This window comes from Pseudophryne corroboree, chromosome 6 (genome assembly GCF_028390025.1).
Source record: "Pseudophryne corroboree isolate aPseCor3 chromosome 6, aPseCor3.hap2, whole genome shotgun sequence".
Taxonomy (NCBI): Eukaryota; Metazoa; Chordata; class Amphibia; order Anura; family Myobatrachidae; genus Pseudophryne; species Pseudophryne corroboree.
In genome coordinates, this window is record NC_086449.1 from 529896934 (window position 1) to 529919862 (window position 22929).

At 44.1% G+C, this 22929-nt stretch overlaps 1 protein-coding gene across 3 annotated transcripts in view; it reads right to left on the minus strand.

Moving 5' to 3' along the window:
- The window catches only part of AMDHD1 (amidohydrolase domain containing 1), a 69326-nt gene that overhangs the window by 34821 nt on the left and 11576 nt on the right, over positions 1-22929 (minus strand). For all 3 annotated transcript variants that reach the window (XM_063927585.1, XM_063927587.1, XM_063927586.1), the window contains exons 6-8: positions 18387-18511; positions 14061-14154; positions 7686-7846 (exon numbers count right to left, since the gene is read on the minus strand). In XM_063927585.1, the coding sequence (XP_063783655.1) occupies positions 7686-7846; positions 14061-14154; positions 18387-18511 (380 nt within the window). The remainder of the gene's footprint in view (positions 1-7685; positions 7847-14060; positions 14155-18386; positions 18512-22929) is intronic.

The window sequence follows — 22929 nt, forward strand, 5'->3', positions numbered from 1 at the left end:
GGGGTGTGCGATGGGGAGTTCTGTCGCTCCGTCATATGCGAACATTTTCATGTTCCAGGAAGAAAAGAAGTTCTTCTTCCTGGATGACAAGATATCGGAGCACATTCTATTATACACCAGATACATAGATGATGTATTCATGCTATGGACTGGAGGTGAAGACCTGTTTATACAACTGATGCAACACATCAATTCTACCAACTCACCAATTAAATTTACATTCAAAACCAGCACTACAGAGGCAGATTACCTGGATGTTCATGTGACTTGTTTCAACCACACTGTGTCCACGTCAGTTTACACTAAACCAACTGACAAGAACAACCTCTTGAGGGCTAACAGTCATCACCCGAGATCATTAATCAAGGGCCTACCTAAATCTCAAATGTTGAGACTAGCTAGGATCAACAGCGACAACACTATGTTGGCAATCCAACTTGACTCTCTAGTCAACAAATTTGCCCAAAGAGGATATGACAAGTCCCTACTAAACCAACAGAAGAAAGAGATTCTATCCATGAACACCCGACATATTCCATCCGCTGAACGCACGGATCCAACTCAACAGATAATCCCATGGAAAACTACATATACTACTACCAGCCCAGTGGTCCAGAGAGCAGTGAGAGCTCTCTGGCCCATAGTGCGAACTGATGAACATCTCAATTGCTTCAGGTCTAAAAGACCCATGGCGTGTTTTCTGAGGGGTAAAAACATCAAAGATAGTATAGTCCACTCAGACATAACAGGATTCACCGATACCCCAACTCCCCCCTCAAACTTCCTCAAGAAAAAACCTGGATGTTACAGATGCCTGGGGTGCACGACATGCACACACATGTTGACTGGATCTTCTTTCAAATTCCCCTTGTCCGATAAGAATGGACAAATTAAACAAGTTTTGACTTGCACCTCTAAATTCATAGTCTATCTCATAACATGCCCATGTGGCATAGGCTATGTAGGGAAGACCATCAGGACAGCAAGGGAACGCATGGCCCTCCACAGGTCTGCAATCAGTCAAGCACTATCAGGGAAAAAGATCGACCAACCTGTTGCCAGACACTTTGCTGAGAAAAGACACCCATTGAGCTCGCTCAAACATATCCTCATAGATCAAGTACCAGATACCATCCGAGGGGGAAACAGAGGGGACAAACTTCTCACGCTTGAAGCAAGATGGATTTTTAAACTTAACACCATAAGCCCTAGGGGCTTAAATGAGAACATTGCTTGGAACTCCCTGCAGTAACATTGTATTGAATACAGATGGATGCATAAGGCTGGACTTTTCCTACTATTATTATTATCATTATTCAAATGACCTTACACACCACAAAGTAGCGGGTACTAGTGTCTGCCAATAGATTATGTAGATTAAGAGACACCTTGCATCCACGGTGTTACCACAATGGATTCCACTTTTCCTACTCTAATTCTTGGGCAGGCACTATACTGAATTTATGGCTATCAACATGTCTCTCAAGTAAGGCATTACGGCTTCCCAGCATTAAATAACTAGTACTTTATATGTGCATACATTTTATATTTATTGCAATCCCATGTAATGCCACTATTTCTTTGCTTGCATTCTGTTAAAGATTACACTACTGCAACATAATGTAGATAGATCGTGCACGGGTGCGTCTATTCTAACTTCACTGTTCACTTTTTCTGACAGCCCCGGCCAGCGCGATCCTGTGCGCCGGCTGCTGCCATAGCAACCCGACGCAAGGACGCGTGACGTCATCCAGAGCGGACCCGGAAGTCCAGGGAACGCGAGGGAGACAGAGCGGCCGGTGGCGTCCGTCTTCACGGGTGGTTGGCGGGATCTCACGGTATATAAGGTAAGCCCTTTGCACATACATCACATACACCTTGAAGAAGGGGCGTTGGGCCCCGAAACGTCGGTTCACTTTTGTATCTTGTGATGCTTTAAATACAACTATTTTGATTGAACAAAACCTGGAGTGCCGCTGATTCCTTTTTCTTATCAACACTACCACAGAGGGCACCCAGGACTATTACACACTGCATCCAGTGAGTGCCGGACTACTCCACACTAATATATATATATATATATATATATATATATATATATATATATATATATATATATATATATATGTGTCCAAGGTCCGGCACTCCCATCCACCAAGTAGCAACTTTGGCCGGTGCCCTCACATTAAACATGTAGGAAAAGCGCAGGTGCGGCACTTGGATTCACAGCAGCATAAAAACAGACGGAGACTGTAATCTTCAATCAATCAACGTTTCAATATAGAAATATTGTCGTCAGGATTACAAAAGATAGTCAAAACCATACCTTTATAGGTGCTCACCAAACAGGAAGACGCCGGCTCCCGGGCTGGGACTGCACACCCGCCCCGTCGCCGCACCAGTGATGACGTCATAATAGACGCACAGAGAAATGTGTACCGTTACCATGGTACCCAAAAACACGGAAGGTAGTGAGCAAACCAAGCAAAGTAGTCTACAAAATGACAATACAGAGTGTTACATAATACAAATATTGTATAACAACCTGAAAACTTAGGTTAATGGAAACACAGTTTCATCGTAAACTTGCAAAAGAAATGCTTTCATTCAACCCATAAGGGGAAATAACATTTAACCTATAGATCCATCGCGCTTCACATTTCAACAGACGTGTAGAGCGGTCACCTCCCCTAGCCGACACAGGAACAGTGTCAATCATTCTATACCTCAAACTAGTAATGGGATGATGGAAATCCGCAAAATGACGGGCCACCGGTTGCTCACTCACCCCAGATTTTAGGGCACCCCGAATGGCACTTCTGTGATTACCCATACGCTCCTTAAATTTACTTTCGGTTTTACAGATATAACTCATACCACACGGGCAAATAATTTGATAAACAACGTATGAGGAATTACAGGTAAAATGATGGAGGATCTTATAAGTTTTTCCTGAGTGAGGATGTTGAAACGTGTCACCTGTAAGGAGGAACTGGCACGTAGTGCATGTGCATTTAAAACAACCCCTACGGTAACCTCCAAAGATGGAGGGACCACTGATGATAATAGGAGATGTATCCGTTTTTACCAAAATATCTTTCAAATTACGGCCCCTCGTATAGCAGGACATCACTTCATGATCACCTAAGTTAAGCTTAGCATCATTTTTCACTATAGCCCATAGTTGTTTAATTGTTCTATTAATTAGCGGGGAAGCTACATTGAAGTTGTTAACCCATCTTAATCTATTACTAGATGCCTCTGGTGAAACAGATACCTGGAGTAACGAAGCTCTGTCTAAAGAGAGAACTTTATTTTTGCAAGCTAACAGCAAATCCTTGCTGTAGCCACGTTCTAAGAACTTCTTGATCAATAAATCAATCTGGATCTCAGACCTCTCTCTATCACTATTGATACGGTGAATACGCAGCATCTGTGAATAAGGTAAACCGTTAATTAACGGTTTAGGATGACAACTCTGGGCTTTTAATAACATATTTCTGTCAGTAGATTTAGTAAATAGACTCGTATGAATTTTTCTATCGATGATGGAAATCTCTACGTCAAGAAAATGAATTACTTCCCTACTAGTAGTATAGGTGAATTTGATGGGGTGATCTGTGTTATAATGATCATCAATTAACTTGCTTAGGACTTCAATATCACCACACCATAATAATAGCAAGTCGTCTATATAACGTAAAAATAACACAATTTTAGAAGAGATTGATTCCTCAGAAAAAAATAGCAGCCGCTCGACAAAAAACATAACAATATTGGCATATGCCAGGGCCATAGAACTGCCCATGGCACAGCCTTTTACTTGCAAATAAAATTTACCTTCATAAAGAAAAAATTGTTATGCAAAATAAGTGTACATAAATCGAGCAGAATGCCAATCCTATCCGAGGAAAAATCACCTCTTTCAACCAAAAATCGACGTAATGATTGTAAACCCAGATTATGCGGGATGGAAGTATATAAATTAACTACGTCTATGGTTACCAGCCAACAATTAGCTGGCACTAAAGACAATTCATCACTTTAACTTTCTGCAGCTTTAGCTGGTACCGTAATGGCGGAAGGGGGTGAGGACACCGATGGCATGATTGCACAGTTTCAATTCCCTGTAGGGGACACACATACCTTTTCTGAGTCGGAGGTAGAGGCTATCCTGTATGATACAGGTATGAAAGATGAGGCGGAAGCTACTGCACCTGAAATCATCTATAGGGACCTTCTGCGATTAGAAAAGAAAGAAACGGATTTCTATTTACACGGCTTGTCACTTAGTGACTATTATAAATCTAAGAAGATCCCACGCGGATTTAGGGTACGCAATTGCCCTACAATTGGAAGGTTTGACCCCCATTCTGCTCGATTTATGTACACTTATTTTGCATAACAATTTTTTATTTGCAAGTAAAAGGCTGTGCCATGGGCAGTTCTATGGCCCTGGCATATGCCAATATTGTTATGTTTTTTGTTGAGCGGCTGCTATTTTTTTCTGAGGAATCAATCTCTTCTAAAATTGTGTTATTTTTACGTTATATAGACGACTTGCTATTATTATGGTGTGGTGATATTGAAGTCCTAAGCAAGTTAATTGATGATCATAATAACACAGATCACCCCATCAAATTCACCTATACTACTAGTAGGGAAGTAATTCATTTTCTTGACGTAGAGATTTCCATCATCGATAGAAAAATTCATACGAGTCTATTTACTAAATCTACTGACAGAAATATGTTATTAAAAGCCCAGAGTTGTCATCCTAAACCGTTAATTAACGGTTTACCTTATTCACAGATGCTCCGTATTCACCGTATCAATAGTGATAGAGAGAGGTCTGAGATCCAGATTGATTTATTGATCAAGAAGTTCTTAGAACGTGGCTACAGCAAGGATTTGCTGTTAGCTTGCAAAAATAAAGTTCTCTCTTTAGACAGAGCTTCGTTACTCCAGGTATCTGTTTCACCAGAGGCATCTAGTAATAGATTAAGATGGGTTAACAACTTCAATGTAGCTTCCCCGCTAATTAATAGAACAATTAAACAACTATGGGCTATAGTGAAAAATTATGCTAAGCTTAACTTAGGTGATCATGAAGTGATGTCCTGCTATACGAGGGGCCGTAATTTGAAAGATATTTTGGTAAAAACGGATACATCTCCTATTATCATCAGCGGTCCCTCCATCTTTGGAGGTTACCGTAGGGGTTGTTTTAAATGCACATGCACTACGTGCCAGTTCCTCCTTACAGGTGACACGTTTCAACATCCTCACTCAGGAAAAACTTATAAGATCCTCCATCATTTTACCTGTAATTCCTCATACGTTGTTTATCAAATTATTTGCCCGTGTGGTATGAGTTATATCGGTAAAACCGAAAGTAAATTTAAGGAGCGTATGGGTAATCACAGAAGTGCCATTCGGGCTGCCCTAAAATCTGGGGTGAGTGAGCAACCGGTGGCCCGTCATTTTGCGGATTTCCATCATCCCATTTCTAGTTTGAGGTATAGAATGATTGACACTGTTCCTGTGTCGGCTAGGGGAGGTGACCGCTCTACACGTCTGTTGAAATGTGAAGCGCGATGGATCTATAGGTTAAATGTTATTTCCCCTTATGGGTTGAATGAAAGCATTTCTTTTGCAAGTTTACGATGAAACTGTGTTTCCATTAACCTAAGTTTTCAGGTTGTTATACAATATTTGTATTATGTAACACTCTGTATTGTCATTTTGTAGACTACATTGCTTGGTTTGCTCACTACCTTCCGTGTTTTTGGGTACCATGGTAACGGTACACATTTCTCTGTGCGTCTATTATGACGTCATCACTGGTGCGGCGACGGGGCGGGTGTGCAGTCCCAGCCCGGGAGCCGGCGTCTTCCTGTTTGGTGAGCACCTATAAAGGTATAGTTTTGACTATCTTTTGTAATCCTGATGACAATATTTCTATATTGAAACGTTGATTGATTGAAGATTACAGTCTCCATCTGTTTTTATGCTGCTGTGAATCCGAGTGCCGCACCTGCGCTTTATATATATATATATATATATATATATATATATATATATATATATATATATATAGATAGAGAGAGAGAGAGAGAGAGAGAGAGAGAGAGAGAGAGAGAGAGAATTATAACACAACACGCTCCTATATATCAGAATACTCATACAATATATCCAGTAATAGGTATACTCCTTCATAACTAATGTTGTCTGTATAAAGACATGTAGAATACTCAAGTACTCAAGTGTTTGTGAAGTCACAGCACTGTATACAGGCGACTTTACAAGGGAGACCTGGCCCTGCAGTAAGAGACCAGTTGCAACTATGCTTATAAGATGGTACCCAGCGTCTTAGTCAGGGAGTGAGTGAGAGTGTGAGGCAGCTCCAGGGCGGAAAATCTGCAGAAGATGGCGCCCTGTGCCGGGGGAGGGGCTACAGGTCAAGCGCCGGCTCCCCTATGCTGGACTTCCACCCGGGTACTGTGAGCCTTATTAAATGGGGTGTTATACATCCGACCTGCACTCAATACCCCCCGGTGTGTCTAGTGGGGTCCCTGCTCGATGACAGTGCCGGGAAACCCTCTTGCCTCCTCCCCGTAGCAGCCACGCCAACCAGGAGAGCGACTGCGACGTGTGCCTAAAGCCAGAGCGTCTCTGCCGCAAGTACCCGGGAACAGGCCGCGAGAGTATGCGATGCCGCTTGTGAGGTGACGGAGACGCAGCACTGAATGTCACTTTGACATACAGTGCTGACGGCCCTTGAAGTCTTCTGAGAAAGCTTTTCAGGGCTGCCCAGTGCAGCCCCCCTGTTAAGTGACCTGCTGCTGCAGGCACCACCTCGAATCTGAGCTCACAGTGCCTGGAGGCGGGGTTATAGAGGTGGCCCCAATGCATCCTGGGACAGCCTAAAGATTTAGCCTGTTGGTGCCTCTGGATCAAGATCCACTCTACAACCCCGATGTTTCCCTGTGGAAACCAATGTAACCTGCTGCAGAAAATACATATCTATAGGGGTGTGTATTGCAAGACTGCCAGTCAGCATACCTAAGCCGGCATCTCGGCAGCAGAATGCCGGAGGGGGCGAGTGCAACAAGCCCCTTGCGGGCTTGCTGCGCTCGCCACACTGCGGGCTCGGTGGCAACATGGGTTCTATTCTCACTCTAAGGGTGGGATTCAAATGATATATCACGCCCAATTTCCTTTCTAAAATGATCTCCATTATCACGCATATTGCGCCCATAGTAATCAGGTTTAGCTGTGTAAAGGGCTGGGTGCCTCGCTACTCCGGGGGTAGCGAGCTGAAATAATGATACTATGCCCCTGAGGGCAGAAACAGAATGGGTGTGGAAAGGGGTGAAAAGAATTGAATCCCGCCCTAAGGGTGTCGTGGACACCCACGAGTGGGAATAGTCTCTGTTGGTCAGCATGCCGACTGTTGGGATTGTGAGGGTGCGGGATGTAGGGGGAGGTAATGTGAGACCGCGGTCTCATAACTACATCCCATCTATAGCTATGTATCTCTTGGGCCAGATGCTTTTTACTGGGTATACAGGAAACAGAGCAGTCAGTTCTCTGAATGATCAACTAGTCCCAGTGATACTTTTGTCCCCTTATAATGTTCATATTGTAAAAAATTAGTTAAAATGAAGGTAGGAAACACAAACCGTGAGGCATTAATGATCACAACATCTCCTTGTTTTCCAACCTCCAGAGAACCATGTGTGTGAGATTTCCCCAGGGAGTATGCTGCATTAATTGTTGAAGCAGCCAACGCTTCTTTCAGAGACATCTTCATGTTAACACAGGCAAGGTGCATGACCATAGGCTGGAAAATGGTTGGAGAAATTTAGAAATACTTTAACAGAAAGCAACAAATATAGGCCCTCATTCAGTACCAGTTTTTAAACAGATAAAATCGCAAACGGTGCGCGTGCATGGGCATCCCAGAAGGTTGCGTAGGCATTCGGGGGCTGTGGCTCAGCATTGGGGGGGGGGGGTAGGGGTCTAGAAAACTTGACAGGAAATGTGGCGGCGGTACGCTTGCATACGTAGCTGGGCTGTGTATGCAGGGGGCTACCACTAATTGTGGCGATGTGATCACAATTCAATTGCCTCGCTTGGCGGCGGGTTAACATGCTGGCCGGCCCCCAACATGCGATATTAAGCAGCAGCAGTTTAGCCATTTTAGAAACTGCTACTGAAGCTGAATAAGGCCCATAGGGGTCTATTCATGAGGCAGCAAAAAGAGTGGAGACGTGATCCAGTGGAGAAGTTGCCCACGGCAACCAATCGACTGCTCTGTATAATTTTACAGTATGCAAATTATAAATGTTACATCAATGCTGATTGGTCGCCATGTGCAGCTGTAACAACCTAGGGTTGTGCCAAGTTATCTAGTTTGGAGGTAACCACCTGGATGTGTGACGATTTACCTTTCCGTCGATGAGAATCAAATATATAAGATTGGTTCAGGTAAGCCATACAGGGGTTGTAAGAGAGGGCACAATTTACTGGTTCAAATGGTTATTATCACATTCTGAGTATCCTCTGAAGAAATGATTACATACAACTAGTAACATTCAATGGCATGCAGTATGATAGTTTAACCATTGGGAATTAATACATCAAACGGGAGGTCTGTTTATTGTACAGGAACTGGATGATGGTTGTGGTCTCTCAGTCTGTGTTGCGTGCCTGAAAAAGAATTAACCTCTTCCGCAAACGGTGCAAAAATCAATACTAATGTAAATACAGAATGCTATACATGGTGAACAGTTAGTTAACCTGGTTAAATAGACTATGGACTAATATAAACTTCACAATAACCATCAAATTATCCACAAAATATGCATTGGTTGCAAAGCTAGCACTTTATACAGTAAATTCCCTTCCTACCTGAACCAAGGTATATAAGTAAACCGGCTTAAGTCAGTAAGGTAAGAAGTCACTTAGAACACGTGCACGGCTGAATGTATATTAATGAGAGCTCTCGTATTGTTTATTGCCTGGGTAAGGTGGAAACAGAAATTAATTGTTCCTGACTGGTATCCCTTGAAAATGCAGTCTATCCTATGAATTAGTGTTGCTCCTGAGGGGACAGCTAATTCGCTTTTAAGTCTGACCGCTCTTTCTGGGGAATTACATGAATTAGAGGAAACAGTCTCCAGATCCTTGTTCACGGTCCCTACTCTGTGGTCTCACAGACAGAATCTGCACAGCTGACACTATCTCCTTCCTGCAGGGGATACTCAAATTTTCCTGTCAATATGTAACACATTAGTACAGTAGCTACGCAGTGGCTGCTGCTCTCTTCCGAGTACTGATCTAGAAGGGTCTGTTGGCAACCAATATGCCTCTATACGGCTAAGGTCTCCGTCCTTGAACCTCTCTGACAGTGCAGTACCTAAGACTGAAAGTATCACAGCAGCACAGCAGATATACACTATTGAACTTATTTAACCCCTAAACTGCAGCACTAAAGGGTTAATAAAGGTAGAAGGGGGAGAATTGCTGGTAGAGTATTCTCTTCTAAGTTCTTTCCTGGGTGTGAGTAAAAACTAATAACTGGAGCCCTCATGAAAGGGTAATGCAGTATTTTCTCACAAGCTCCTGTGCACTCCACCTGTGTCCTGTCCTTTGTCTGTAGCAAGACACTGTCTCTGCTCCTCCCACCGTCTGTTACTCCGAAGCAGGGCTACCTCCAGGGCTGTCCTTCAAAAGGGAGGGTAGGCTGTGTGGCCTAGGGGGTCATTCCGTGTTGAGCGCTTGCTGCCGATTTTCACAGCGCAGCGATTAGTTAAAAAAAATGCCAAAACTGCACATGCGGCGCAAAGCATACGCGCGTCGTACGGGCACAAAGAGCATCGTTGTTTTGCACTGCTTCTAGAGACGATTCCATACGCACAGCCGATCGCAAGGAGATTGACAGGAAGTGGGAGTTTATGGGTGTCAACGGACCATTTTCTGGCAGTGTTTGGAAAAACGCAGGCGTGTCCAGGCGTTTGAAGGGCGGGTTTCTGACGTCAATTCCGGGACCTTCGCAGCAATCATCGCGCAGAATAAGTAACTACAGTGCTGGTCTTGTTTTGCACAAAATGTTTTTGTACTGCTCGGCTGCACAGGCGTTCGCACTCTTGCAAAGCGAAAATACACTCCCCCGTGGGCGAGCGGTCAACTCGGAATGAAGACCCTAGTTCCCAGCCACAGTCAGTAGAGCCCATCACTGTTCTGCTCTGTCAGATGGTTGTCAACCAGTACCAATGGAATCAGTGGTTTCTCCACAGGAGGCTGGTATTACTGATTGATGCTACAGTGATGATCTCCATTCACAAGCTGGCTTTACATAAGCTGTACAGCACTCCTGTCATACATCAGCAGCTGCCTCTGCCCTTTAAAGGGCCCCATACACTAGAACGATAATGTCCGATTTAATACGATTTCGGGCATTCGGCCCGATAGATCGGGTGAAATCTGGCATTTTGGAGGGGTTTCTGATCCGAGTTCCCGTGAGCATCGGATCCTCCAGATTGAATGTGCTGCACTCGCGATATGTCGGACCCCGCAGGCATGGCTGGGATCACCCAATATATATTGTATGCAAAAGGACATCATATGATGTATCTTGGGTGATTCTTCCGCCCGGGAGGCTGCCAGGGTGATTGCCTGCGATCACCAACCAGCGACATGTCAGATGGACATGTCGCAGTAGTGTATGTGGCCCTTAAGATGGCTGCTGCCCAACTGCCAACTGTCTCTGAAAATGGCTGCAACTGCCACTGCACAAACTGTCTCTCTCTGGGATCAATACGCCTGTTGCTTATTGGTCAGTGTCCCCATGCCAGAGAGCACTCAAGGCACAGGTTGCCCTATCCCTGCTGTAGGTTTACTAGTGCCCAGTCAGGGATGCATTCAGCCGGGAAAGGGACACAGAAATCACACTACAGCTCGTGGCAGATATGATGGGGTGCCACATTCTCCACACGTGCTGGCTTCACTGGGTGCTTAGTCCCTTATTATACACCGACACCAATGCATGTTGTGCCACAGGATGGCTGGCGACATACCCCACTGTCACCAATGTATAAGGGGCATAACATACAGGGCATCTTACGCGTTCATACATACAGAATAGATATAAATAAGACACTCCACAGTAAAAGTACTTGTGGAGAAGGTTCTTTTGGTGGGGTGCCACACAGCTTCTGCACCGGCACACTTCTCCACACTTTTCACTGCTTCATGAATAGTCCCCATAGTGTTTTACTGTGGTTGCATCTCCTGCAACAGTTATCTGCTGCGCTGTCCTCCAGCATTGTCAAATCCAGTACCATGGCAGTGATTTAGCAGTCTGTGTCTGCCAACATCACTACCGACTTCTGGAGCGCATGCTCCAAAAGGTACAGTTAAAATCTGGTGCAAAAGGGGGTACTGAACTCTGTTCTCAGAGTGCAAAGATCGGCAACAGTGCTCAGAGAGCAGTGACCCACTCGGCTGTGCTCTGCATGAAGGGTGGGAGAAGGCATCAGTAACCTCAGATAGGGGGCAATAGTTACAGGGGGGGGGGGTGTTAATGCTCCAGGGGGCTTATTACCAATGAGGGAATGTATTCTACATACTGAGGGAGTTCACGGTGTTAGTTAAATGGTTAAAATAAATTTGCCACTTCAGCCATACGCAAGAGGGAGTATTATACCTGCTGTATTATAGAGGGTTTTTATAGAAATTAAACATAATAGTCAAAGCATTTTTCGCTATCAAACGTGAAAACCCCCCATTGTTCTTATGACCTGGATGTGTGTAGGAGTACATCTGAGAGGGATCTGGGACTAAAGGGCCGTATTCTGTGGCCAGAGATGTGTGCTGAGCGAACCACTCAGCACACATCTCTCCCCTCCTCTCCGCACAGTGCGATGTGTGCTGAGCGTGCGGGGGAAGAGCGCTCATTTCACCCAGCGGGTGAAATGAGTGACCTGCTAGATTGGCCTGCATGCAGGCTCAATCTAGCACCAGCGATAGCGACGCGCGGAGCCGCGCATCTCTATCGCTGTGGGGGGTACACACGGACAGATCATGCTTACAATCTAAGCAATCTAGTCAGATTGCTTAGATTATCACTCCGTGAGTACCCCCCTTAAGGGTCGACACCTGTAGGTTAACAGTGAGTAGGTCGACACAGGAAATAGGTCAACCTGGCCATTAGGTCAACATGAACAAGGTCAACATGGAAAAAGGTCGACATGAGTTTTGTAGGTTTTATTTGTGTCATTTTCTTCGTAAAGTGACCGGGAACCCCAATTAGTGCACCGTGTCCCCTCGCATGGTTCGCTTCGCTCAGTTACCGTTCCCAAATTGTAGTTCACGTGGATCGTAAAGTATGACAAAGTTAAAAAAATAAATAAAATTAAATTAAAAACTCATGTCAACCTTTTACCATGTCGACCTATTTCCGGTGTCGACCTAGTCACTGTTGACCAATAGGCATCGACATAAGATGTGTCGACTAAGTGCTGTCGACCCGGAGTCCGGATACCTCTGAGAGTAAGTATGCCTGGCAGACACATGGCGCTCGTGTTAGCGGTGAAGAGATGGAAGCATCTTGAGTAGAGTACACCTCAGCATGTGGGTGTAGCCAACCTATGCTATTTTATGTGCTGCATAGAGTTTATCATTATTTTTTTTTATTTTTTTTACAGCAGTGAGGCCATCTCGGCATCAGCGTTAGACATAGCTCTAAGATTAAAACTCAGGAGCAGTGAAGGGGCCAGAGAGGATCTCCTGAACAGACATTTTCATCATGGTTTATGGAGTTGAATATTAAAATCAGTGATTTCACTGTTGTAATAGCATAGGGAAATAAAATCCACATAAATCTGGCATTTTTGTATAGAGCTTGTATGTTCTCCCCATTTCGGATTTCAGTTGAGTTTTCTCCCCTACTTTTATGGTAACTGGCTTCTGTTTCTCCTCACTCTCCATGTGCAGAGCCGCTCAGAAACTTCACCTTGCGGCTTTACACTCCATTTAATTACTACGAAGGCTGCGTTAGAAGGACCACGACCAAATACCTATGCTAATCTGCTGCTCACAGTACATAGAGGACACTCGCCAGAATTGAGTAAAGTATCTAAAATTAGAATGTAATGACAGTTGTGCAGACACTTATAAATGGGCCTAATTCAGATCTGTTCGCTCGCTATTTTTTGCAGCGCTGCGAACAGATAGAGACGCCGCCTATGGGGGAGTGTATTTTAGCTTTGCAAGTGTGCGAACGCGTGTGCAACCGCCCTGTATAAAAACAGCTTTTGCAGTTTCTGAGTAGCTATGACCTTACTCAGCCGCTGCGATCACTTCAGCCTATTCGAGCCCGGAATTGACGTCAGACACCTGCCCTGCAAACGCTTTGACACGCCTGCGTTTTTCCAACCACTCCCTGAAAACGGTCAGTTGCCACCCACAATCGCCCTCTTCCTGTCAATCTCCTTGCGAACGGCAGTGCGAATGGTTTCTTCGCTAGAACCAGTGCACAACAACGATCCGCTTTGTGACCGTATGGCGCGCCTGCGCATTGCGGTGCATACGCAGTAGTTACCTGATCGCTGCGCAGCGAAAAACGCTAGCAAGCGAACAGATCTGAATTAGGCCCAATGGTCAATAATTCTGAGTTTATATTCACTCCAAACTGCTGAGACCCTCAATTTACTGCGCATATTGAATAGCCTGAAGACTAATGCCTTCAGAGCAAATTTTTGGAAGAGCACCCCAGCAAATGCTTAATAATGTGTGTGCACTGCAACTTGGAATATTATATTATACTGTGTATACAGTATGTAATCATACATACACGCATATATATTTTACCAGGAAGAAATGCATTCTTAGATTTTCAAATATGTTCTGGAAACATTGCAAGTTGAGTCCGTCAAATTATTAGGGTGAGGAGATTACAGCACTGCCTATCAAAGGTTTAGCTGTATTTTCTAAGTATTCTTACAACAGACGTGAATCATGCAATCAAAGGGTCATTTAACTGAAACACTTACCATAGAAAAGCAGTAAGCATTTGGATTGAAGTCGCTGCCCAAAGATACTATTACACCAGCATTGAGCATGTCCCTAGCTCGGGGTTGTTTAAGTCTTACAAAAGGAAAATATCAGATTAGGATAAATTAATATATATTTTTTATCCATTATGAAGCAAAATGGAAGAGAAGACAAACTCATACAGTACAGTATCTATTATTAACATTCATTTATATAAAGGCAAAAATTCTTCACAGCGCATTAAAATTGAGAAGACCATGAATAAAAGAGGACTGTTTCAAGATGGAAAATGCAGTAAGAAGGAGCTAATAATCCTACAATGTAGATGAATACAGGAGACTAAATGCCACAGTGAAAATTGGGCGGCACAGTTGTAGTAGTGGTTAGCACTGCTAACAGTCCCGAGTTCAGGAGATTATTTTTGGCCAAGGCACAATTTGTGTGGACCTTTTATGTTCTACCCATACTTGCATGGGTTTCCTCCTGAAAAAGTGCTTTGTGGGGCTATATTATCCAACCATACAGCAAAGCTGGTTTGAGTCAGCAGGCTGTTTGAGTATAGAAAGGTTAAATCTATATTTTGCACAAACTGCATAAAGGGGTACTAATTGTATCAAATATTTTAGGAAGGTCAAGAAGGTAGCTTGAAAATTTACAATGTAGGCAAGGTATCAATTTTCAGGACTGGGTGTCCAGCATATAATTTTAATGTAACAAATGGTGGAGAGAATAGAGAGATATCAGTTATGTGTTCATATGATTCTTTCATGGTTAAAAGTAGAGAAGAGAGGTTCGGATTTGGGGAAATATGAACCGCTCCGATCATCACCTATCCGGGCAGTCGAGCCCGGGGCTCGGATCTGCCCTGGGTGCCTCAGCCCGGCCCGATGCGAACACGTGAGATCCCGCTGTTGGATCTTACGTGTTCACCTTGGGGCGCCAATTTCAAAATTCTATGGGGATGACCACTGATGACAGGCTCTCTCAGCCAATCAGCATTTCCCCATAGACTTTAATAAATAAAGATGACCGCTCACACTGCCGACACTGCCACCTGCACTTCCAACAGCCCCACACTGAGGATACCCCCCCAGCACTCCCGCACTGCCAACACCCCCACACTGAGGACGCAGTCAGCACTCCTGCACTGCAGACACAACCGGCACCCCACACTGCTGACATACCCCAGCACTGAGGACACCGCCGGCACCCCTGCACTGAGGACACCGCTGGAAATCCTCCACTGCCGACACCCCCGCACTGCTGACTCAGCTGACACCCCCACATTGCTGACACACCCCAGTACCAACACTATCGGCACTGATGAAACAACTGGCACCCCCGCACGGCTGACTCTGCCAGCACCCCCACACTGCTAACACACCCCAGCACTGAGGACACTATCAGCAATCCAACATTGCCAACACCACCAGTACCCCAGCAGTACAAATACCGCTGGCAACCCCACAGTCAGGACACTGACAGCACTGCCAAAACTCCTGCAGTAAGGATACCCCTCGCACCCCTGTACTGCCGACACATCCAGCAGTACCGACACAACCAGCAACTCTGCACGGAGGACACCACAGTAGTACAGACACCGCCGGAAACCCCACAATGAGAACTCTGCCAGTACCCCTGCACTGCCGACACTCCCACACTGAGGATACTACCGGCATCCCCTGTCACTGTAAGTGCACTCTTGGTGTATTTGCCCTGCACTGTATCTGACCCACACTGTATCCCGCACTATATCCAACACGTACTGTATCCGACTAGCACTGTATTCAGCACTGTATCCGACCCACACTGTATCCGACCCGCAGTGTATCCTGCACTGTATCCAACCAGTAACCAGCACAGTATCCAACCCACATTGTATATCGCTTTTAGCCAGCCAGCCTTTAGCCAATATTGGTGAAAACAATATTGTGAGCTGTGAGGAGGTCAAAATTGCGTGGAAATGACTGGAAATTAATGTTATTGAAGTTAATAATACTCTAGGGACAAAAAAAAGGCCCAAATTAAGTGATTTTCGCTTTTTTTTGTACATTTAAAAAAAAAAAAAAAATCCAAAGCCAGTCACTGTGATTTGGCAAATCCAAATCCAAAGCCGGACGACGAATTAGAACCAAATCCAAGTCCAGCAAAAATGGCCCAGCACACATCTCTAGTTAAAAGGGATTCCAGGATTAGCAGGTTTACAATCTTATAATGCAAATGGCTTGAAAAGCTAAAATTAAAAGAACCTAGAAAATAAAAAAATCTGGTCCAGATAATGTTACAACAGGAAATGTATCTACAGTAGCAGGTATCAAACCTCTTTCACTCAGCAATGGGTAGAGTGGTTGTATCCTGCAGAGCAATCTGCAAGCTCTACTGGTGTATCCTTTTTAATATCAAAATATTAGTCTATGCTAAATAGGTGTAAAGTGATCCTATAAGTCATTTGGGGGTTTATTTATGAAGCATCAGGTTGTAAATTTAAAAAGGGCAATGATTTTATCGTTGGAATCCTCATAATATGTAGTTTTTTTTATGGAGCTAACTTTCCAGATATACACATTGTATAAACAGATACAGTAGATGGAGGCATATTCATCATGTTAATTATCGGGGGCTGGGCAGACCCCAATAATTAACATTCTGACTCTCTGCAACGATGAATTGCTTCGGCGTGGAGACAGCTAATCCGAAAATCAACAAACTACACTAATCTTTCACTGCTACTTTTGTAGCAATGGATACATTTGGCAGTGCTAGTACTAGTGCGACTGTGTGAACTAGGGTACACGCAGGCGCACAAAACCCCCGATGCCTGGCAGAAGAAGCCGGACAGGGGGCGGAAGGATGCAGAAGGATCCCTGTTTGCAAGCCAGGGCTGCTTCCATAGGTAAGTAGCGGGGGTACAGGAGCATACGCCATGTGCAGATGGCAAATGCTCCTGCAGTCAAGCTCCATAAATATAGTATTTTCAGAGCGTGATGAATGAAGTCCCCATCATACTAGTGGGCTGTCCGGGAGTGAAAGGTAAGCAGGTGATATTGGTGATATCTCCAGTGTTACCTTTATGATAAATGGCATCAAAACTTATTTTTTTTTTTTACAAAAGTAGGGAAAAATTTAATTTTCACTTACTTTTGAAGAAATTAAGTGATGATGAATATGCCCCACGGAGAGAAAACTTTCACCAATATCACAGGGTGGTTCAAACTTTGCAGAGATGGTAGGGGACATGGGCTCAATCTGTGTTTGTTTGTACATTAGTCTCCCAATTACTGAACAGTTCTCCTGCTTTTCAGCAACTTCTAAATCATTTTCTCCTAGAGACCTTTTCTCTTGCAGCCGGTATTCTTAGGGCGGGACGTACTAACCTTGTGGTGTACATACCGCCAGACATCGCACCGATACCAATCACATATGCACTAACATATGCAAATGTTATTGTGAAGAACAGCTATTCCAATAAGAGCTGTCCTTTGTGATGTGCTCCCGTCCCTGGACTTCTGGATTCCGAGACGCAGCAGTCCTGGGGCATGCTGGGAGGGATCCCTCTGACAGTATCCAATGTGGAGAGAAGCCCATAAACATCGAAAAACTACGGCGGCCGGGGGTTAGTGCATACAGAAAATGTGGCAAAACCCAGAGAACAGGGTTTTTACCAGATTTTCCCATTAGTGCATCCCGCCCCTAATCTCAGCAACAGGATATATATGCCCAGATGTACAGTATCCTGTGTTACCTGCATTGGATGTCACTTTAAGGTATCAGGTTTTGGAAACTCTGTTTTGGCTGACATGGAGAAGGATAGGTTCTAAGTAAGTTGGATGTTGGGAGGGCTAGATGCATTATCGCATGGAGAGTGATAAAGTGGAGAGAGTTAAAATACTAACTAATACTGCCATTTTACAGGCTGTGTTTGAAAAATGACAGGAGCCGACTGGCTGGTACTTTTTCTCTCTCCATTTTATCACTCTTCAAGCAATGATGCATCTAGCATAATTACCAACTATTGTAAATGTGTTGGTGACGGTACTGGCTCTTTATCTTGAATCAGTTAGACATCTGTACCATATATTATCCATTAGGGCATTTAGCACCTATCCATTATTGATTTGTACTTTGTCCTATTGGGGATTTAGTGATTTGTATTAGAGGGGCTACTGGACTTTGTTGTGTACTGTGGATAATTCATATTGTTGTACATTCTCCTACTAACCTGGCTCAGTCTGCATGTTTAAAGTGAGGTATTACAATGAAAACGGGGTTCATTAAAAACAAAGACTACCAGTAAACGGCAATTCCTTGGAGACACAAATAATTACCTTAGGATGTACGCAGTTGTAGGCAACAAAATGGCAGAACACTTTGCAGCAGCTAATGCAGCAATGCCTTCATCACTTATTTCCTCTAGGTGACTCACGGCATGAGCTCCTAAGTCTGCACCTAACTGGAAAATACAAATAAAAGGTCACTTCTGAAAATACCATTTACTTGGCAGAGTAAACTAAGGAATGCATGGGCAAATGGTGACCAATGAAGTCTGGCAGTGCTTTATTTACAACAATAGTCACAAGTGTACATCTACACATGAAGAGAAGCATAGCATTTGTAAGCATTCTACTTTGATTTTACATCACTCTGACATTTACCAACATAGCACAGCTTATCCACTTTATCACGGGCTGCTGATCTTACCATCCTAATGTGGCACATTCATGTTTCCCTTTGTATGTTCATAGAGGGTTCAAGGACATCCACTATTTTTAATGTGTACATGATTTTGGAAGCTTTCACCTTACATCCTTATTGTTTCAGAAAGTGCTGGATCTTTGACATGTCCCTCATTGGACCCACTAAAACTATATGCCACATTTCATTTGATCCTGTAAATGCCACATCATTTCATACAGCAATTGATATCACCCACAGTGGATTTACAAATGATTTGACATTCATTTATTTTTTAAAACAATTTTTTATTGAGACATCATGGATAATCACAACAGAGAGTATGATGTATAGAAATCGTATAGTAATCATACATAAGGAGTAAACAAGGTGATATGAAACCGCACATCGATCCTTCTTTTGTTTCCAATGATAAAGACCTATGCTTTGCGGGAGTGCGACATTTATTACGCCGACGCCATTATACATGGTGTGGGCAACCCAGGGGGAAGCCGCCACCACCGTCCAATCCTAGACCAATGAAATAGGTTGGTCCTGTGCAGCCAATCTAGTCAGGTACCATGTTGTGTTCTTGAGGCTGTTGTGAATGTGTAGGCGTGTATTAAGGGGCAAAGTGGAGATATAGGATTCCCAAAGATTAAAGAATCGTTCTACGAATTTATCTTTATCTACTATAGCCTCCACCCAGTCCATCCCAAAAATGTGATTTAGCTTACTTAAAAATAGTGGTATCTGTGGTGGCGTGCTGTTTATCCATCCCTGTAGAATAGTCTTTTTCCCTGCCGCACTTAAGGCTATCAATAGTTTTTTACATTCCAATGGCATGCGGAGAGCAGGATCAAGGATACCCAGAACCGACCATTCAGGGGTAAAGGGCACATAGGTTATTAGGTTAGCCTCCGCATATCTCCTAACTAAGTGCCAGAAATATTGCACAATCGGGCATGCCCAGACAGTGAAAGGTATCAGCCTCACTCTGGTGGCATTTTGGGCAAGAGTGCGATTCAGTCGCTCCCATATGGAAGCGCCGTAATGGGGACAGGTAGGTATTGTGATATATATTAAGGAACAACTCAGTGTACATGCTTGCAGGGAGGACTTTTCGGGAGTAAAGTAGTGTTTTTTCCATAGTTGGTATGGTCAGGGCAGGAAAGTGAGCCAACCAGGAGGACATACCACCCGCCACAGTGGCATGATTCAATATTTTTCTCAAAAAAGTATAATGAACGGAAATGGCCTTGTGACTCGGTACAGGGTGTGTCAGGAGGCTATCCAAAGGGTTGGCCCAATCTCCATCCGCAAAGTGTGTTAGAACATGCCTGACATAGAATTGTGTTTGTAAAAGTGGAATGGGAGACAAGGCAATCACAGCATGCCTCGTTGAAACCTCGGAAAGGGTGAGCAGACTGTGGTTTTCCACTGATACCAGTGAGCGAATTGACGTTATACCATCCTCTTTCCACAATTTGAAAGGATGGGCAGCCATGCCGTCCAAAAAGTTAGGGTTTTTAATTAGGGGTAGGTGTAGGGATTGATAGGGGTTCAATTTTGCGTCATGTCGTAGTATGTGCCACAGCTTCCTAGTAGACCATAAAAGGGGGTTAGACCGAATGTGATCAGGTATTGCCCAGTCATGTTGGTGGAGGAAACTTGTCAAAGCTACAGTCGGTAGGAAGCACTGCTCCAATGACGTGTTCGTGTAAGTAGAGCTGCCTTGCAGCCAGTCCCTTAAATGTCTCAAAAGAGCGGCATGATTGTAAACCACTACTTCTGAAAAAATTGATACCTCCGTTGGATTTAGGTTGAGCAAGTTTTCGAAGAGCAATACGTGCTCGGCCACCCTTCCATATGAAAGTTCTAATAAGTCTATTAATCTGTTGTGAGTCCTGTTTAGTCAACAGAATGGGAAGCATTTGGAGGGGGTATAGTATGCGCGGTATAGCCACCATTTTTAAGAGGTTAGCCCTACCAAGATATGACAATGGGAGCCGCTCCCACCTCTTAATGTCATCAGTCAGGGTTTGTATGGCCTTCTGTACATTAAGTTTGTATAATTCCGAGATATAACGTGGCACTATGACACCCAAGTATATAATATATGTGGACACCCAGTTTAAGGGGAAGCGTGTGGCCCAAGTCAGGCACGTCACAGTGCCCCTCAACAGTAAAGCTTTAGATTTGTCCATATTAATACTGAAACCCGAAATACGGCCAAATAATTGAATCTTGTTTAAGATCTGAGCTAGGGAATGTTCAGGGTCTGATACATAAAGAAGGATGTCATCAGCGAAAGCTGAAAGTTTAATTTCCTGACCACCCACTTTTATGCCTCTAAAGACAGGCCAATCCTGTAGTGTCCTGAGCAACGGGTCGAGGGCCAAATGAAATAGCAGGGGCAATAGAGGGCATCCCTGACGGGTACCCCGCTCCAAAAAAAATCGTTGACCTCTGATCCCATTAATTAGAAGAGAGGCAGATGGAGCAGTATAGAGGTATCATATAAAGTTAATAAAGCTCCTGTCAAACCCTCTTCTCTCCAATACGGTAAACAGATGTGGCAATAATACCATATCAAAGGCCTTATTAGCATAGAGGCTAAGAAGCATGTTTGAGTCTGTGCACGGAGCCTGGGACACCGCCAGAGCTGTGCAGATAGCCTTAACCGCATGTCTACCAGTTACAAAACCCATTTGTGTCGTGGTGAGGATATCACTGGACATTCATTTTATTTCCATGTTATCAACACCTTTTGCATATACATAGTGGTCCTTAAAAGGCACCTTATTCCAGAAAACATCATTATGCCATCGATTGTCACCATTTACATTTTGAAATGCTTTTAATTTTATCCACTTACTTATTTTTTTCTTAATATCATTGTACTCATATTTGTTCTTTACTAAAATTACATATATTTTTTAGCATAGCTACGCTAACATTTCTTTAATCAGCATTTATACACTGTATGAACGCAGCGCTGTTCAATGCTCTTTCTTCTTTGACTCAGCGAGACTTGCCTACAATTTCTAAGTGTCCCGGGAAAGCGCCACAAGACTAAAGGTGGGTACACACTGGAAAGATATATCTGCAGATATATCTATGGACGGATCGGGCAGTGTGTTGAGCATACACACTGCCCGATCCGTCGGGGACCGACGTCATGAACTGGGCGGGCGTGTGCACACGCCCGCCCAGTTCAGCGGTCAATCACCGCCGGCTGCCGCAGCATGTGTACGGGCTGTCGGCAGACCGCCCCGTACACACACAGCGACGCGCCAATATATCGGGAGATATATTGGTCGTCGGCTGTGCTGCGGGGCCGACGCGATACGTCTGTGAACGACGGAGTTCACAGACATATCGGGCGTACACACTGGCCGACGGACCTGCGATATATCGGCCATTCAAGAGAACGGCCGATATATCGGCCAGTGTGTACGGGCCTTAAGGAGTCTCCCAGACAGTCTGACATAGTAGGCATCCCAACCATTTTCTATGTGCATTATCAACAGTGTTTAAAATGCTGTGCTCTGTTTCCTAGAGATCCTGACTCCCTGTTATGCCACAGGGTGGTAAAGACAGTGGGGTAAGTGTATTAAGCAGTGGTTACATGTCACACAATGGATGCCGTTTTCAAATCCAAAGTGAAGCTTTTAGGGGTCTATTCATGAAGCAGTGAAAACTGCGGAGAAGTGAGCTAGTGGAGTAGAACCAATCAGCATTAAAGTAACATTTATAATTTGCATACCATAAAATTATACAGAGCAGCTGATTGGTTGCCATGGGCAACTTCTCCACTGGCTCACTTCTCCACTCTTTTCACTGCTTCATGAATAGACCCCTTAATATGGAGGCTGAAAACTCTATAACTGCCACACATTGCACATGCTTTAAGTCCAAAACCACTTGTGTTCTATGCGCTGCATTTGGAATCAGAAGCAAAGCAAAAGAAGTGCAAATTTACTCATGGACAAAAAGATATTACGATGCAAGGGGTGCAAATGCAATTTTGCACGTATCACAAATACTGTGCAGCTGTATTTTTACAATGAGTCGATTGAGGGGTTGTGCCACAGGAGCACGGCAGTCGGGAAGTTGGCGACAGACCCCGGCATCTCGACAATTAGAAAGCCAACAGGGGACAGGGTAATTATTTTACCCCTCCCCTGTCACCTA